This window comes from Takifugu rubripes, chromosome 17, assembly GCF_901000725.2.
Source record: "Takifugu rubripes chromosome 17, fTakRub1.2, whole genome shotgun sequence".
In the NCBI taxonomy this organism is placed as follows: Eukaryota; Metazoa; Chordata; class Actinopteri; order Tetraodontiformes; family Tetraodontidae; genus Takifugu; species Takifugu rubripes.
Window position 1 is genome coordinate 9386078 of NC_042301.1, and position 16601 is coordinate 9402678.

The 16601-nt window shown below is 42.1% G+C and overlaps 3 protein-coding genes across 5 annotated transcripts; 2 read left to right on the top strand and 1 right to left on the bottom strand.

Moving 5' to 3' along the window:
• Positions 1 to 70: 70 nt before the first annotated feature.
• Positions 71 to 11548, top strand: npepps (aminopeptidase puromycin sensitive). 2 transcript variants are annotated; one of them, XM_011619300.2, is made up of 23 exons: positions 71 to 460; positions 1746 to 1830; positions 1954 to 2031; positions 2150 to 2271; positions 5073 to 5180; positions 5269 to 5469; positions 5589 to 5685; positions 5767 to 5800; positions 6204 to 6318; positions 6573 to 6737; positions 6803 to 6907; positions 6979 to 7039; positions 7104 to 7213; positions 7353 to 7416; positions 7518 to 7657; positions 7813 to 7947; positions 8024 to 8261; positions 8378 to 8520; positions 8625 to 8681; positions 8926 to 9033; positions 9176 to 9331; positions 9439 to 9486; positions 9642 to 11548. In XM_011619300.2, the coding sequence occupies exons 1-23, from the start codon at positions 170 to 172 to the stop codon at positions 9786 to 9788; spliced, it is 2808 nt and encodes a 935-aa protein (XP_011617602.2). In that variant the 5' UTR covers positions 71 to 169; the 3' UTR covers positions 9789 to 11548. The 2 variants fall into 2 exon arrangements, with proteins under 2 accessions (XP_011617602.2, XP_003978057.3); XM_003978008.3 differs by having other exon boundaries at positions 72 to 460; positions 8024 to 8243.
• A 445-nt stretch (positions 11549 to 11993) lies between these two features.
• Positions 11994 to 14579, top strand: c17h6orf120 (chromosome 17 C6orf120 homolog). 2 transcript variants are annotated; one of them, XM_011619299.2, is made up of 2 exons: positions 11994 to 12135; positions 13864 to 14579. In XM_011619299.2, exon 2 carries the CDS (start codon positions 13908 to 13910, stop codon positions 14460 to 14462), a length of 555 nt encoding a protein of 184 aa, XP_011617601.1. In that variant the 5' UTR covers positions 11994 to 12135; positions 13864 to 13907; the 3' UTR covers positions 14463 to 14579. The 2 variants fall into 2 exon arrangements, with proteins under 2 accessions (XP_011617601.1, XP_029706680.1); XM_029850820.1 differs by lacking the exon at positions 11994 to 12135 and adding an exon at positions 13293 to 13311.
• Positions 14580 to 15543: 964 nt separating this feature from the next.
• mrpl21 (mitochondrial ribosomal protein L21) lies at positions 15544 to 16247 on the bottom strand. Its single transcript, XM_003978017.3, has one exon. It carries the CDS (start codon positions 16207 to 16209, stop codon positions 15625 to 15627), a length of 585 nt encoding a protein of 194 aa, XP_003978066.1. The 5' UTR covers positions 16210 to 16247; the 3' UTR covers positions 15544 to 15624.
• Between the last annotated feature and the right edge of the window lie 354 nt (positions 16248 to 16601).

Here is a 16601-nt window from a genome sequence, read left to right on the forward strand (position 1 = left end):
ATGATACTTCCGTGAATCCGTGGTGGAAAAAGAAGAAGAAGAACGAGCAGCGACCACTTCCGGAGTTTCTCGGCGGCAATTGAGAAACCGACGGGTGACGTCACGAGCGGTTTACGCTCGGCGGTGGAGAGCAGTGATCGGTCGCTGGCGGTGCTGAGGCTCTCAGTTCATGTTGCTGCTGCTGGGCCGCAGAGTTACGCTGTCATTCGTAAACAGATTCACTAAAAGCTCTCCATCTTCACTGTCGAAGCCAGTTTTCATCAGCTCTCTACTTATTAAATTCAGAGTTGCACACAGCTGCTTCCTAGTGAGCACTGCGGTCCGTAACAGAGGAACCATGCCCGAAAGAAGGCCCTTCGTACGGTTGCCAACTGACGTTTACCCCGTCAACTATGGCTTATGTCTGAAGCCCGACCTGATCGACTTCACCTTCGAAGGAAAACTGGAGGCACTGGTGGAGGTGCGTGTACCGGAATGTATGTCTATGTACATGGATGAAATTGTCTGCACGGTGGGATCCCGTTATGTAACCAGCTCGTTACCAGTGGCTAACCGATTCGTAACCTGTTAGCTACTAGCCAAGCACTTGTTTCCTGTGTGATGGCATTGGAAGATGTTAGCTAATGTACACAATAACTGACATTTGCTTTTTACTGCAATTTCTATACTGGCCCCAGGCTGTAAATAAATAAATTACGAAATAATGCTTCCTGACTTCAGTAATGAGCCATAAGCTAATCTAAGCTAACTAGCGATAATGTCCACTGGACACATCAGACTTGCACTCTCATTTAGCTTAGCCGCAGACCAGCTAACGTTATTTGGTACCCCGGTCGATGTTTAGAGTGCATTATCGAAGTGTAACACTGCTGGCTTATGTTAATGAAAAACAATCAAGATTTCAATCAGAAGCTGGTTTGAAATTGTTAAAGAAGGTGGGCTAACCACAATGTTTGCTAAATCACGGCTGTCTCAAAGCCCCCTCCCACCCTCACTGCGCTTGTCAACATTTTACAGATATGCAACTTTTAAACCATTGAATGATAAAGCTAATTTTGTGAATAACATATTCATAAACGGTTATAAAGTGCTTTATAAGAAATTCCTTTTTCAAAACGAACTTACTTTAATATGTTGACCCAATATAGGTTGTTGGTTGTGAGAATACTTGATTTAAACTTGCGCTGTGTATGATTTTTTTCCCCTCTAGTTGAGCAATAGTTTTAACCTGGTTTCCAGCAGACGTCAATTTAGTTACAAGAGTAAACATGCAAAAGTGTCGAGGCAATTTGACGGCAACTCTACACAAACATGGGAATGGGCATAACAATATTGCTAATTGTGCCATGTTTTTACTAAAGAGTTCAAAGACGTGACGGTTCGAAGTCAGTGTTGATTACAGTGGTTTAGAAGGAAATGGGTTAATGTGGATTTTCTATCATGTTTAATAATTATACTCTGCTGCTGTGTAACCTATTGAATGCCCTAAACAACAAGCGGTGCAACAAACAACAATTTATTTTTTCCAATAGGACTGGTTAATTACCTGCTCTTCAATTTGTGTAGATTAATCATAATTCTGCCAGATCATTACATTCAACATTTTCTTACGAAAACACAGCAATCTTTACATTTAGTCATTGTCAAGTGATAATGCTTCTTCAAGTTCACTTTTTTATTTGAAAATATGGCCAGTAAAATGTTACCCAAGTGTAAATTATTTTGTTTCATGCCAATATTTACAGGTTACACAAGCCACAAATCAGATAGTGATGAACTGTGCTGACATAGACATCATCACAGCCTCTTTTGTACCTCAAGGAGGAGAAGGTGAGTAGTAAGACTTTTTATTGCAATTCCCCCTGGATTACAGTCACTGAAAATCCATTAATTTGGGTTCTAAAATTCCCATGTGCCATACTCCGTAAAGATAATGTAATCTATTTTCCCCAGAAATAAATGCTACAGGTTTCAACTATCAGAATGAGGATGAGAAAGTCACCCTGTCGTTTCCAAGCACCCTGCAGAAAGGTCAGGCAGCTCTGCTCTCCGACGTCCTTGCTTTTCATAGAGTCGTCTCTCACTGTTGCTCTGATCACAGTTGAATGAACATTACTGTGTAACTGTTCTCTGTACGTGTGCTGCACAGGCTCTGGAACACTGAAGATAGACTTTGTTGGAGAGCTTAATGACAAGATGAAAGGATTCTATAGAAGTAAATATACAACTTCTGCTGGAGAGATCCGCTACGCTGCTGTCACACAGTTTGAGGTAAAGTGACGGGGAGTGGGATGTTTGTCTTTTGGGAATGTTTAGCTCATGTTAACCTACTACTCATTTTATGTTGCGACAAAAACATTTTGCAGATATTTTGAATCTCGGTGGTTTTAAATTGTCCTGAATAGCTGACCGTTTCTCTACCGTATTTTCACGACCGTAAGGCGCGCTGTATTAAAAGGTGCAGTCTCAGTTATGAGTGCTATTTCTGTATTTAAAACATACATAAGGTGCACCGTATTATTAGGCGCATGCTGAAACATACAGTAAAAAATGACAACGGAAGTAAAACAGTGAGTTTCGACACATTTATTGAACAAAATATTCATTCTTCCGCCACAAAACCATCAAAGTTTTCATCTTCTGTATCTGAATTAAACAGCTGCACTATTTCAATGTCCAACATCCCAAATTCCTCTTCTTAATCATCTGAATCGGACTCACCGACCGGTTCCGGTTCAGCATTGATTTTGTAAAAGCTCTTACAATACATGAAGACGGTATCGTAGCCCATGCGTCTACAATCCACCCGCATATGGTGGCATAACCTGCCCGCCGCTGCCTCATAGTCTTTGTGAAGGAGTGTTCGCCTTCCGTCATCCAGCGCTCTATCCGTTTCTGTGGCAGCCAAGAACCACGGTGAACGACGACTTCTCGTGTCCCGTTGTGCGTATCGCCACCGTGCCGGTCCCTTTTTCTCCACTTTGTGGGTCAAAGGGATGTTAAAAGTCAGAGGGATCTCATTCATGTTGGTGATGTGGCTGGGCGCGGTTATCTTGTCGCGGCAGTAGGTGCGGAAGATGGCCACCCTCTCCTGGTAATTCGCGGGCAGCCGCTGCTGCAACAGTTGTCCTCGCGCGTATGGAGAGATGCCGCCTCCTCATAAAGCGAAAACACTAAGATTGCTCGATTGCCATTTTCAGCCGCATATTCGATGGCCTGCAGTTTAAAGTAAGCCTCATTCATACGCGTCTCGCTTGACCGGCGCAATTTTAGGGGATCCGTACGCGTAGGTGTGCCGCTAATCGATTGGCGGAGCGTTTAACGTAGTGCACCCACCAAAGGCGCACAGCAGATTTTGGAACTCAGTCCACACACAAGGCGCTCCATATTATAAGGCGCACCATCGATTTTTGAGAAAATCTCAGTGTTTTAGGTGCGCCTTATAGTCGTGAAAATACGGTATTCATTTTGTGGTGAAAGGATGTTAGACTGAATAAGGACTGGGCCATCTGCTCCTTGTTACAGTGCCCCCCCCCCCCCCCCCCCCCCCCTTCCCAACATACATGCATCCTATAACATTTGTAAAGCACATTAACTAAGTGGTCACAACAAAGCTCCTCTTCACCAGGTCGCTTGTTGCATTGTTGCATAAAAAGACATCACTTCTCTCAGCTGCAGCTCGGCTACTATTCATCTGTTATTCTGGCCTTGGTCTGAATAACAGACACGTATGCATGTGTAGTTTCTACAAATGCAAAAAATCCCTCCCAAATTAAATACTCAATCCACAGTTTTCAAAAGAAGTCACGCTCGTTTTAAATATTTGCTTTATGTCAGGCTTATGTCTCAGAAAGTAGAAGACCAGTTGTCCAACAGAGATTTTTGCCATGTGTTTTGAAGTAGCTCAACACAGTCATTAAGCCTTCATTGTTCAAAACTAGGGAGAGGCTGCTTTGACCATAAATAACCTAGATAAAAGTAATTAGATTGATTAAAACGCGTCATACAATGTTGTTTTTTTGCTGATTAAAACCTGCAGGACATTTATAGACTGAAAGATTAATCCCTTTTCCAAAGTCAGGCTTGCATTGACGGTATTTAACTTTTGGTATGATCAGATCTTGGATTTATCTAATATCCATTCTGGTTTATTCCACTGTCTGCAGATAAAATATTGAGTGGACTTTGACATAAACTAAAAAGGCCTCTGACAAAGTTAATGGTAGACTACACTGCCAGCATGAATAACTGTTGGATGAATATTTATGAGAGTGTTGATCTCTAATTTACTTTTGGTTTCTAGCGAGAGGAAAGTAGGAGAGGTTTTAAACCTCCTGCTTAACATTAATACCCAGCACAACAAATTCTCCCTTTATATCTTTTCCTGTGTCCTTAAAGTAATGCACTTTGTACACACAAACACCTTCCCCCCCTTCCCACCTGTGTCAGCCATTTTCTTCACTAAATTCCATAGTTCCTGCGGCAGATTCAGCAGGTCAGCCGTGTTGTGACAACATGATGATATAACTTCAACTTCAAACAATCATGAGTAAATGACATGTGCACAAAGTAGCGACAGTAATAAGCTTCAAACACTGGTGCATGCACATATGCATTTTATATATATATATATATTTATATATAGCTCTAACCCAAACTTGACTATTTTAGCTGCCTGGAATTGTATTTTTCTAATAATTGAAAGAAAATCTAAAAAAATCTGGACGTGTTTCTCTGTGTGTCACATTTCCAGGTAAACATTTAATCTTATGTAATTCCTGGACCTTTTGCAGGATTGCATCGTTTCCTTGCAGCCCAGTCCAAAGGTTTTGTTGACTGCAGTTGTTAATTACAACCACTTAAATGCATTTCTGATGACATAATCACAAGAAGATAAGCTTTAGTGAGCATCAGCCAATCCCGAACAGTGTTTTTTCTTTTTACTAAAGATAGTCACGAGTTCTGTATTTTTAAATGGAGCCAGTATCAACATTGAAGTTTTTAAATGTGACAATGTAAGATGTGGAACCCAGGAACTAACTAGTGTCTGTGCTCACCCACCCACACACCAGGCCACGGATGCCCGCAGAGCTTTCCCCTGCTGGGATGAACCAGCCATTAAAGCCACCTTTGATATCACCCTAATAGTTCCCAAGGAGAGAATAGCCTTGTCAAATATGGTACGTATCACCTTGTCCTCTCTGTCACCTCCTGCTTATGTTGCCTTTAACATATTTAGAACAGATGCCATTTAACCGTCTCTTCCAGAATGTCATCGAACGAAAACCGTATCCAGATGATGAAAACCTGTTGGAAGTGAAGTTTGCCACCACACCCATCATGTCCACATACCTCGTAGCTTTTGTCATTGGTGAATATGACTTTGTGGAGAGCCAGTCTTCAGATGGTGTAACAGTACGTGTGTACACGCCTGTTGGAAAGGCTGAACAAGGGAAATTTGCCCTGGAGGTAAGAACATCATTAATCTGAGGATTCCTGAACATGGTTGACAGCTTGATGTCTCAGTACCTAAAATTGTTTGAGCCTTAGTGATGGTATCTTTTATTTTTCTGTTTTCATTTTGTAAGGTTGCAACTAAGACATTACCATTCTACAAAGAATACTTCAGTGTTCCCTATCCTTTGCCTAAGATTGATCTCATAGCGATTGCTGATTTTGCTGCTGGTGAGTCATGCTTAGCTTTGATTGCACTGTTTGAGATGCTGTTTCTGTAAATGTTAAGAATAACATTTTACTCCCATTCAGGTGCCATGGAAAACTGGGGCCTTGTTACATACAGGTAGGCTTTCCGGTTGAAATTATATACTATAGGTGGCGATCACACTTTTTCATCTCCCCAGTATTGGGCCTTTTCTGGTTAACGTGCAACATCACAGACTTACATCACAGCAACTTAGCAACCAAGACATAAACTGGAATGACCACTAGTCTTCGGTGTCGTATTGGAATTACAGAACATAAATAAACGTCCGATCACTGGCTACGTATGAGTTTTTGGTTGGAGGATTTCTGGCCTCTGTATGAATTTTAGTTTTTAGGATTTCCAAGCAGGTTCAAAGTTTGGATTTTAGCTTATTACAGCACTATCACATTGATGAACATTGACATTATACATCAAAAGTAAGTTGAAGAACATCTGTTTTCAGTCTAAACTGTAGGTCAAATTTACCTTTTGTTCACAGAGAGACGGCGCTGCTAATCGACCCAAAGAACTCCTGCTCGTCTTCTAGGCAGTGGGTGGCACTGGTGGTGGGACACGAACTCGCCCACCAGTGGTTTGGAAACTTAGTCACTATGGTAACCTGTTAATAATTTGAATGCCAGTTTGATAATATGGACATTTTTGTTTAATGTGAGATTAATAATGTGTGTGTGAAAGAAAACTATAAAATTATAATGCTGAATTGGTAGAAACAATATGGATAGGATTTATATGATCGAGGGGATGGTTTCTTATTACTCAATTCACTAAATTTCTTTTTAAATTGGTCCCTTGTCTTCATTCATTTTGAATAGAGATACTGAAATACACATTTTATCTGTGTAAACAGGAATGGTGGACCCATCTGTGGCTTAATGAAGGATTTGCATCATGGATCGAGTACCTTTGTGTGGACCACTGCTTCCCAGAATACGACATCTGGACCCAGTTTGTGTCGGCTGACTATACCCGTGCTCTGGACCTGGACGCTTTGGACAGCAGCCATCCCATAGAGGTTAGATACAGACTTTCATTCATGGCACTTTCCTACATGGAATCTCATTCTGTTGTGTGTTCCAGGTGAATGTGGGCCATCCATCAGAGGTTGATGAAATCTTTGACGCCATCTCGTACAGCAAAGGAGCATCTGTGATCCGCATGTTGCACAACTACATAGGAGATGAGGTTGGTGTCCTCCCTTTTAATTGTTTGATTGTATTTTTCATCCCATTTTACCTCTTTGTTTGTCTTTGCAGGACTTCAGGAAAGGAATGAATGCATATCTTCTAAAGTTCCAGCATAAAAATGCTTCAACAGGTGAGAACATGCAGAAAATGTGGTTTGTATAACTTTCATCCCAACCTCGGGTTGTTTTCTGCAGAGGACCTCTGGGACTGTCTGGAAGAGGCCAGTGGAAAACCCATCGCAGCAGTGATGGGTTCTTGGACAAAGCAGATGGGATTCCCCATAATTGTAGTGGACCAAGAACAGGTAAGATTCAGTCCCAAGAATGAAATTTGCTTTTAGCCGTGGTTGGTATTTAATCTGATCACCAGCTGATTCGGTCAAAAGATTTTTTGAATCCACTTCAGAGTTTACTGGAACAGACTGATGCTGATCTTATTTTTAGCAAGGGGACAATCGCATCCTCAAGATATCGCAGAAGAAGTTCTGTGCCAGTGGACCACACAATGGTATGCGTGTGTGTGTTTCTTTAATCTCTGAAACAAGTCAGTAAATGAAAAAATCTAGAAGCTGTGGTAGCTTCTCATTGTTCACTGCTTGTGTGTGGCAGGAGAGGACTGCCCCAGCTGGATGGTTCCCATTAGCATTTGTACCAGTGATGATCCAACATGCACAAAGCTGAAGGTTCTGCTGGACAGACCGGAGATGACCATCACTTTGAATAGTGTCAGCCCTGAGCAGTGGGTGAAGGTGAGTTGGTGCCACCTTCATGGCCCCCGAGTAATTAATTGTTGCAAATGTAGTAAGATTATTGATGTACCATTACTGTGAGCATTGTGAGGGCATCATAAACACGACTGCATTATTTTCCTTCACGGCTCTGACCCAGTTATGTGTGTTTATAGATTAACCCTGGAACCGTGGGCTTCTATCGTATTCAGTACAGCTCGTCCATGCTCCAGAGTCTGTTGCCTGGCGTCCGAGACCTCAGCCTGCAGCCTGTGGACCGACTCGGTCTCCAGAATGACCTCTTCTCCCTGGTGACATTTTCACTCTACTGAAGGATCTACAAAATAATTCTAAAAAATACATTTCTGAACGTTATCCTGTCTTTAGTCTCGTGCAGGGATGATCAGCACAGTGGAGGTGCTGAAACTAATGGAGGCATTTGTCAATGAACCCAACTACACGGTGTGGAGTGACCTCAGTTGTAACCTGGGGGTGTTGTCCTCGCTGCTCTCTCATACCGACTTCCATGAAGAGATCCAGGAGTTTATCCGGGACCTGTTTACTCCCATAGGCATGAAGCTCGGCTGGGACAGCAAACCGGGGGAAGGTGAGAGAGGAGGGTCAGGTTGGTGTTATTTCATCCTGTGACTACATCAGATTTCTGATAAACCCAAATGTCCTGAAACTCACTGCTTTAGATGATTAGATTAGTTATACATGCCTCATGAATTTGTTTTGTAGGTCACCTGGATGCCCTGTTAAGAGGTCTGGTACTGGGAAAGCTGGGGAAGGCAGGGCACAAGCCCACTGTGGAGGAGGCCAGAAAAAGATTCAAGGACCATGTGGAGGGCAAACAAGTCCTTCCTGCAGATCTTAGAAGCCCAGTAAGAGACACAAAACACCGCCTGGGATTACATTTTCAGAGCTCTGAACTGTCAACAGACATCTGAAGAACAGAGTACCGAGGCTCCTGTTTGTGTTCTTTTAGGTGTATTTAACTATGCTTAAACATGGAGACAGTTCCACCCTGGAGACAATGCTGAAGGTAAGATTGCAGTCGGTGTGTTCCTTCTTTCATTATCAACATAATTTAAATACTTGACAAAAAGCAAGTTGTCTGCCTTTTAAGAAAAGCTGTATTTTCATAAATAAGAGAATTCCTTTTAGTGTGCTACAGAAGGTCTTTCTCTGGTTTCTGTCACAGTCTGTAGCCCACATGGTGTTAGCTTCTTTAGCCGCATCGACTGCCCTACTCAGTGGAAACTCAGTTACATTTCTCTGCCGTACAGCTCCACAAACAAGCTGACATGCAGGAGGAGAAGAACCGTATTGAGCGAGTGCTTGGTGCCATTTCTGCCCCGGACCTCATCCAGAAAGTCCTCACCTTTGCCCTCTCGGTATGCATAAACACATTTATTAATGCCCCGTTAAGGAAATCTATACAATAGTCCTTTATGTCTGGGGTTTTTAATTATCAGTTTCCCACCAGAACACGAGATGTTGAGAAAAGACCCTAAAGGCTCTGGTTTTCCAAAACAGGATGAGGTTCGCCCCCAGGACACAGTATCGGTCATTGGAGGAGTTGCTGGAAGCAGTAAACAAGGCAGAAAAGCTGCATGGAAGTTTGTGAAGGACAACTGGGAAGAGCTTTACAACCGCTACCAGGGTGGCTTTCTCATATCACGGCTAGTCAAGGTAAACATGTAAATTAATGAACCCGTTGAATGTATCTCCATACAGATAATCTCTCTCCATCTCTTAGAGGCACATTGATACATTAATTACTTTGATTGCTTTTTTAGCTCAGTGTGGATGGATTTGCTATTGACAAAATGGCTGCAGAAGTCAAGGTAAGAACTAAAGGTTTTATTCTTGACAGAAAATACCAAGTGCTACCATTCTCCCCACCAGGGGGCAGAAGGAGCTCCGCAGAGCAAGTGTATCCCACAAAGTTAAATCCAAACTAAACAATATGGATGCAACCCTCTTGTCTCTGTCCTTGCAGAGTTTCTTCGAGAGTCACCCAGCACCGTCAGCAGAGCGGACAGTGCAGCAGTGCTGTGAGAACATTCTCCTCAACGCCGCCTGGCTGAAGCGGGACGCAGACGACATCCACCACTATCTACTCCAGCGTAAAGCGCCGCCTGTTTGAGATGCTGCCCAAGCCGCTGCCTCATCCAGCCCCCATCCCCTCCCTCCAATCAGTGCAGCCTTCTCAGCTGCATCATAGCTGCCCCACCCTCCTCCATACAGATCAGAACGGGAGACCAGAGCACACTTACGGCAGGCTTAATTTCTCTAAAGTTACTGTAGGAGAGAAGAAGAGCCGAGAATTTAAAGAAGTGTTGGAAACACAGAGACTCTTTGGATGAAGAAAAACCGTTATAGTCAGACCAGGAATGTAGTTGTTATCCTCAGTCTGTGGACAGTTCGGGCACTGGTCAGCTGGGCGGAGAAAACACGTGATGATAGCTGAACCTGCTAACACACCCTTCACCACCTCCCCTGTACGTACTCCCTCATCCCTCTCCTCATCATCACTGAGAAGACTGAATTCCTCTACCTTCTTCACTCTGCCACTCATTTGGAATGCATGATTTTTCATACATTTGGAATTTCCCCCACAGCTGCTTTTTTGTGCATTTCAATTAGATCTCCCAGCTAGTCTTCACTCCATCTTCTGTCTCCTCTTCCTCTATTGGGGCATTGTGATTGGCTGAAAGGCTGATGAGTGGAATAGGGTTAACAACAGTAGTGTTGTAGTTCACAACAGCACTGATTACCTACTCGCTAGTTACCAGTTAGGATGGGGTGAGCAGCACTAGCATGGTACTATTGTAAACTGTATAATGCAAGCTTTTTTTCAAATTTTTTTGTTATTATTATTTTGGGGTGGTTTGGCAATTTCCATTTTAAAAGAATAAAAACAGAAAGTTTCTCATAAACCTCAGAGCTCTGTCCAGTCAGTAGTTTGGATTAATACGCATATTTAAACTCCCTTATAACATACCAGATGCACTAAAATAAGATCATACGGAAACCAGAGAAGAGGAAATTTTAAACAGCGCTACTTTTTCGGGGCCTTTTTCATCAGGAAAACAGCTCTTGGTAAGGTTGACGTTCTGACTTTACCACACATCACCTCGGAAGCCTTAAACTGGTCGTCTGCAGTTTATCGCCGAAGTGGTGGTGATGATGATGATGATTATGAGACTTTCACACAACATCAAGTGTATCCAATGTGATCGGTTATGCAGACTTGTTGAACGAGTATATTTACAGTTTGATGTTTCTCTTTTTTTGGAAGCATAACCAATCCACCTCGTTGACTCTTTCCCCAGCCTGGAACATTTGCTGTTGTATCTTTGTTTTATTTTTATTACTATTATGTTCAAAATTGCAGTTGGTGTTATTAAAGTGAAAAAGGATAAAAAAGAAAACAATGTGAAATTAGTTAATTCTTAATGAGTGAGTGTGCATGCCTGGAAACAGATTTGTAATTTATTTTGTATTATCTCACACATTTGGAGATGATCATGCTGGATTACAAATGTTAAAGCATCACGAAACTGAACAGTTTGTGTGTAGCAACTGAATCACACATTGGGAATAAAATGATTGCTGATTGACTTTGATTATAGACAAAGAACATGAGATGTCTTTAAGTTTCTTGTTTCTAGTATCTGTTTAACTTTCAGGCAGTGTTTGTGCTTTGCAGAGATGTTTAACGTTTTGCCTTTATCAAATCTGAATTTAGTTCAAAGTGTGAGATGTGTTGAAAATGTGTCGGGACATCTGTGACGACAATAATGCCAAGGCAAACATAAATATGCAGTCCAATAAACTTTACCCATGATGATACAGCATCAGTCACAAGATGCCATCAGTCAGCTTTGTCTGGAAACTGGTCTCCATATAACTGAGTCTTGTGCATAATTTTGGACCACAACCTCAATTACTTTGGTGTCTTAAAGTAAACACGTATTAGGGTGCAGTTGTTTTTGTCATAAATCCGCTGATTTGGGAAGGTCTGGAAATGTCATGCAAGCATGGCTGTTCTGAGCTTGTGTAGCTTAGAGTCAATGGATAACTAGTTAAGCATAAAGTCACTGCAAACTCCTGCTTTAATTTGGTGTCGTATGATTTTAAATCAATGATGAATTACATTTGGCTCTTTTATAGATAGAAAAGAAAAAAAAACTAAACAAAACACCCAGAGTAGTTTGACACTTGGCTGATCAATTGTCAAATGCAAGCGTTTAAAATGTGTTTGTGATATGTGACCGTTAGATCGACATGAATTCAGCTACCAATGCTCAAACTTTTTCACCTAGGTTGTGAAACGTGTGAGTGTATCATCGACTTGTGAGCGGTAGGGGGAGTCAGAGCGGAATTGTTTATGAGCGACCACGAGAAAAGAAGGAAACGAAGAAGTGAACTTTGTTTCCAGCTCGTTGCCATTTGTAAACTGAAGATGCAGAGTGGGAAATAGCACTTTTGTAAGTAAATTAAACTGTTTGAGTTAATACGTGTTTGCTACGTGATTTATCACATATTTACCAAGATTTCTGTTACTGAGTAGATGTTCATTTTGTAGAAAACTAAGCGGATTTGGCGTAAACTACACAAGCCTGCGAGCAACAATGTTAGCTACACGTTATAGCTAATTGGACTGTGTCAATAAGCAAAGTTAACTATCTAAATAGCCTTTGATCAAGGCTGATTATACATTTTCTCCGCAGAATATGCCCTAAACTATTAATAATTTAGATTTTGTCGTTTATTTAATGGCGTATATGCCCCCTATTTGACGTTGTGACCTAGCAGGTGCATTTTTTTAACCATTAACAGCACACAGTTTGTCGGTTTGAGGGGTTCTGCTTCAAATTAGGACAGTTTAATTTTTATAATCGGGGCTGACCTTGAATTGAAATAAAATCTGTTGCGATGACGTGTAACGACTTGTAGAATCAAAGTTCAGGCTGGGTACTGGAGAGGGTTTTATTTTTAGCTTGGCAAAATACCTTTTTTAAGCTAGGTTACTCCCGTAACCCGTTACCTGTTACCTTTACTCTTATTTAAAAAGGGAACAAGCATCATTGTTAAGTAAAGGGGTGTTTTTTCTTGACACTGTTGCTTGTTGGGGGCCAGGCCCTGTGATTCTGTAAAGCGCCTAGAAACAATTTCGATTGCAACAGATGCTATATAAATAAAGATTGATTTGATTTAGGGAGAAGGAATAATTCCGAATGCCTTTCACCAACTATTGCAGAAGTGTGTGTGTGTGTGTGTGTGTGTGTGTGTGTGTGGGGGGGGGGGGGGGTGGAGTGGAAAGAAGAGGCGATTAGCAGGACAACTGACTAATTCTTGGATACTTCTGCAGTTTTCCCTATTACCTCATCACAGAAAGTTGCTTATGACAATATTTGCACCCTACAGAAGTCCTACATTCCCAGAAGGTTTGCCGTGTTTAACAGTACAGTGTCAAGAGCCTGGAGGAGATACTAGGAGAAGTGCTGTTAGACACTGGTATGAGATCCACAATCAGGCCATATACTGGCACATATAGAGGACCAACTGCACCAGTATATGGTGGGTTTCCTCTACTGGTAACACCTCCCAGCCTTGCATGGCTGAAGCTTGTCAGCAGCTCCTGGATGATGAGGACAGTGATGGTATTGACTGGCTTTCCTGTTCCCCAGACTCTCAATATGATTCTGATTGTTCTCAGTTAGTTTGACTCACAAAATACGTTAATATGGATAGGTTACCTACTTGACTGTGAAATGACGTGATGATTAACATTAGTCAAACGCACACGGATTTTAAAATAACTGACTGTTCTGTGTTTGAACTGGATTAGTACCTTGGAAGTTAATTTGCCTGAGACAGAAACTGCAGAGCCCTTGAAGAACACTGATTATGTTTGACCATTTACTGGTTTATATTCTAGTAAGAGAGTTGTTTTTAGAGTTTGTTTTCCTATAGATTTGTTTGTTACTTGCAGCATGATATTCTGTGTTTAGTCAACCAATCAGATGTCAGTCTGTTCTGCAGCTCCCACCCTAAAGTTCAGCAGGATCTTTACTGGGTCCTTATGACTGTGCAATAAACAGACCCTAACATATAGATAAAGGTGTATATTTGGAATTGAAATTAAAATTCCAGATTTCTCAGTTTGCATTATATAATTTTAATTCTTCATTTTGCTGTTCTTCTGCATTCAGGCTGTCTGGTGATATCCAGGCGGTGATTGACAGATGTCTTCATCATGACGTTGAGCTGCATTGCTCTTGTCGTCACCCTCCTGCTGTTCCAGGTCAGAGGTCACCTGAACCTCTCAGAAGATGACAACATCCCTAAGGAGTGGGTGCTGCTCCATGTGGTCCAAGGCCACATTGGGGCAGGAAACTACAGCTACCTGCGTCTCAACCATGACGGCAGAATCATCCTTCATATGCAAAGCCTAAAGGGAGATGCAGACATCTACGTGTCTGATAAAACACTCCGGCCCAGCTTCGACACCTACAAGCTGCAGTCGGTCACCTGTGGCCAGGATGTGGTGATAGTGCCGCGAGACTTTGTCAGACCTGTGGGCATTGCCATTTACGGCCACCCGTCGTATAAGGAAAGTGAGTTCGAAATGCGAGTTTTTTATGACCAGACAGTTCCCCAGGACCCGTTTGACAAGGGCTCATACACTTCAGAAGATGGTCAGCCAAGTAAATCCCCTCAGGCAGCAGATGAAGACATTCAGGAAGAAGAATCCATCCTGTGGACAATTCTCATCGGACTTCTGAAAATTATACTTGAGATTTTGTTCTGAAAACTTTCCTCAGCCATCACAGATAAAAGGAGATTCTGGGCCACAAGTACAATGTGAATCTGCTTTTCTGGAGATTTTTTTTTTTTGTGAAGGTGCTCTTGAAGAGAAAGAGGATTTTAAAAAAAAAAGGTTAAAAAAACCACTGAATTTAAGAGCAAAGCCCCAAATGGTTTCAGAGTCTGTCAAAGATAAGAAGGTTCCTCAGATTGAACTCATGTTCCGGTTTTTGGGAGGTATCTCGGTTGTACTGTCTGCAGTAGAGGGTGGTGGGTGGACAGAAATGGAGCACTGCTGTGACTCCATCCATCACATATTTCACCTCTTGCCTTCCTAAAAGTTGACACCAGTGTCCCTACAGCCCCTTCCACACATGCTCTGCAATCCCAACTTTATCTGCATTTGTTTAAATCTCAGATTCTGACCCACAGAATAATTCTACATCTGCAATCTTTCCAAGATTTTAACAAAACCATTTCTGACAAAATTCCTTAATGTAGTTAGAAGGCTCTTGATCTTGGATGGAAGCTGCTAAATCCAGAAAAGACTCCTAAATTTCCCTGAAAAACATTTGATTGCAGAAGCTCTTTTTTCCACCCTCTACAGTACAGCTAATACACTGAGCAGTAATGCTGAGTTAAACTCATTTTTGTGGAGTTCCTTGTTCTGTTAATTTTTCCATCACATAGATAAGTTAATTTAGAATCTCAGCATATGAAGGCATATAATATCTTAACTAGTGTGAGATGTTGCCAGAAGCCACACTTTAATGCTTTTAAGGAATTGATAACCTCAGTTTAGATCTCAAATGATTTTATCACCACTCACAGCACCATCTGGTACTGCTCACACATGCCGTCATTAGCGCTGAGCAGTTCTGGAACCACTGAGCAGAAATGTCCAACAGTGCCTTCAGATCAGTCTTCTGCAGAGTGACTGCAATGATTCTGGTTTCTTAATAAAGCATTTTTTGCAGACTGTTCATTTCTGTCTGGAGTCTTTGTTATCTGCAGGATAATGGAACTACTGGCATGTTGTGACCCCTTTAGAACAAATATTTTCTATTCAATTACAAAAATCAATCTTCTGCAAAAGACATGACTGACTTTATTTACAATAGTCAATAACACCAGAGTCGCCCTTCAGTGACCCAACTATCCTTCGATCATGTTAGCCGGGGGGCCAGTGTGATGGTGTTGATCCTCAGCACCGTCTGCGGCTGGATGATGATCCTCTTGCGCTGATACCGGTGTCTCTTCCAGAACGTCATGTGAACTTTGGGCCAGGACTCAGTCTTCTCGATGACGGTGGCCTCGACCCTGACCAGCTCTCTGCTCAACAGCGGCCTCCCTATCAGGGTGAACTCCTCCGCGCCGACCAGCAGCACCTTCTCCATCCGGATCTGCTCCCCGCACTCTGCCTCAATGTGATTCTCGATCATGATCAGGTCTTCGTCAGTCACCTTCCATTGATGTCCAGCAAAATGCACCACAGCAAACAGTCGACCGAAGTCTCGTTGGTGGATCTTTTGGTTCACGGTGTTGACTACCTCCGCATGTCGCCTCCGCTGCTCCTCCTCTGGGACCAGGATGGGCTCCGGCCACGGTGGCCTCGACAGGGAGGTTTGGGGAATCAAGCCGGCGCTAACGGAGCTTTGTACTCTTTGTCCGCTGACGGGGAGGAGGCGGCACTGTTTTTGCAACACCTTGCTGCATGTCCTCCACAAACTCACTCCTCTGCTCAGCGCCATCTTGACGGGAGTGAATTTATAGTACGCATGCGCGAAACTCCACCGCAATAACGCGCATGCGTCACATTACTTTCCACTGATTGACCGTTTTCTTCATTTACAGAGTGGAACGTCAACCAAACTACAATTAACCTTTACAAGATTTTTTTTTAAAAATCCTGAATTTTACAAATAGATAGAAGGTCAAGAGAATGTGCATGATATATTTTTTATATGAAATTCACAGAACGGTTCCAGCAAAGCAAATATGGAGTAATGAAGTTCTAAAATAAACGACTTAATTAAAAAAAACCTATATCTAAATCTAACGATATCACAAATTCTCTCCTTCAAAATTAAGCTCAATCTAGATAATAACCCAAAATAATATAATCTTCAAATACATTTTTAAA

Bases quoted from the DNA above. Each gene is read 5' to 3' on its own strand.
- npepps (XM_011619300.2), top strand. From the start codon at position 170: ATGTTGCTGCTGCTGGGCCGCAGAGTTACGCTGTCATTCGTAAACAGA. The intron at 1,831-1,953 runs GTGAGTAGTAAG...TATTTTCCCCAG, and splicing joins TGTACCTCAAGGAGGAGAAG to AAATAAATGCTACAGGTTTC. The intron at 6,738-6,802 runs GTTAGATACAGA...TGTGTGTTCCAG, and splicing joins ACAGCAGCCATCCCATAGAG to GTGAATGTGGGCCATCCATC.
- c17h6orf120 (XM_011619299.2), top strand. From the start codon at position 13,908: ATGACGTTGAGCTGCATTGCTCTTGTCGTCACCCTCCTGCTGTTCCAG.
- mrpl21 (XM_003978017.3), bottom strand. From the start codon at position 16,209: ATGGCGCTGAGCAGAGGAGTGAGTTTGTGGAGGACATGCAGCAAGGTG.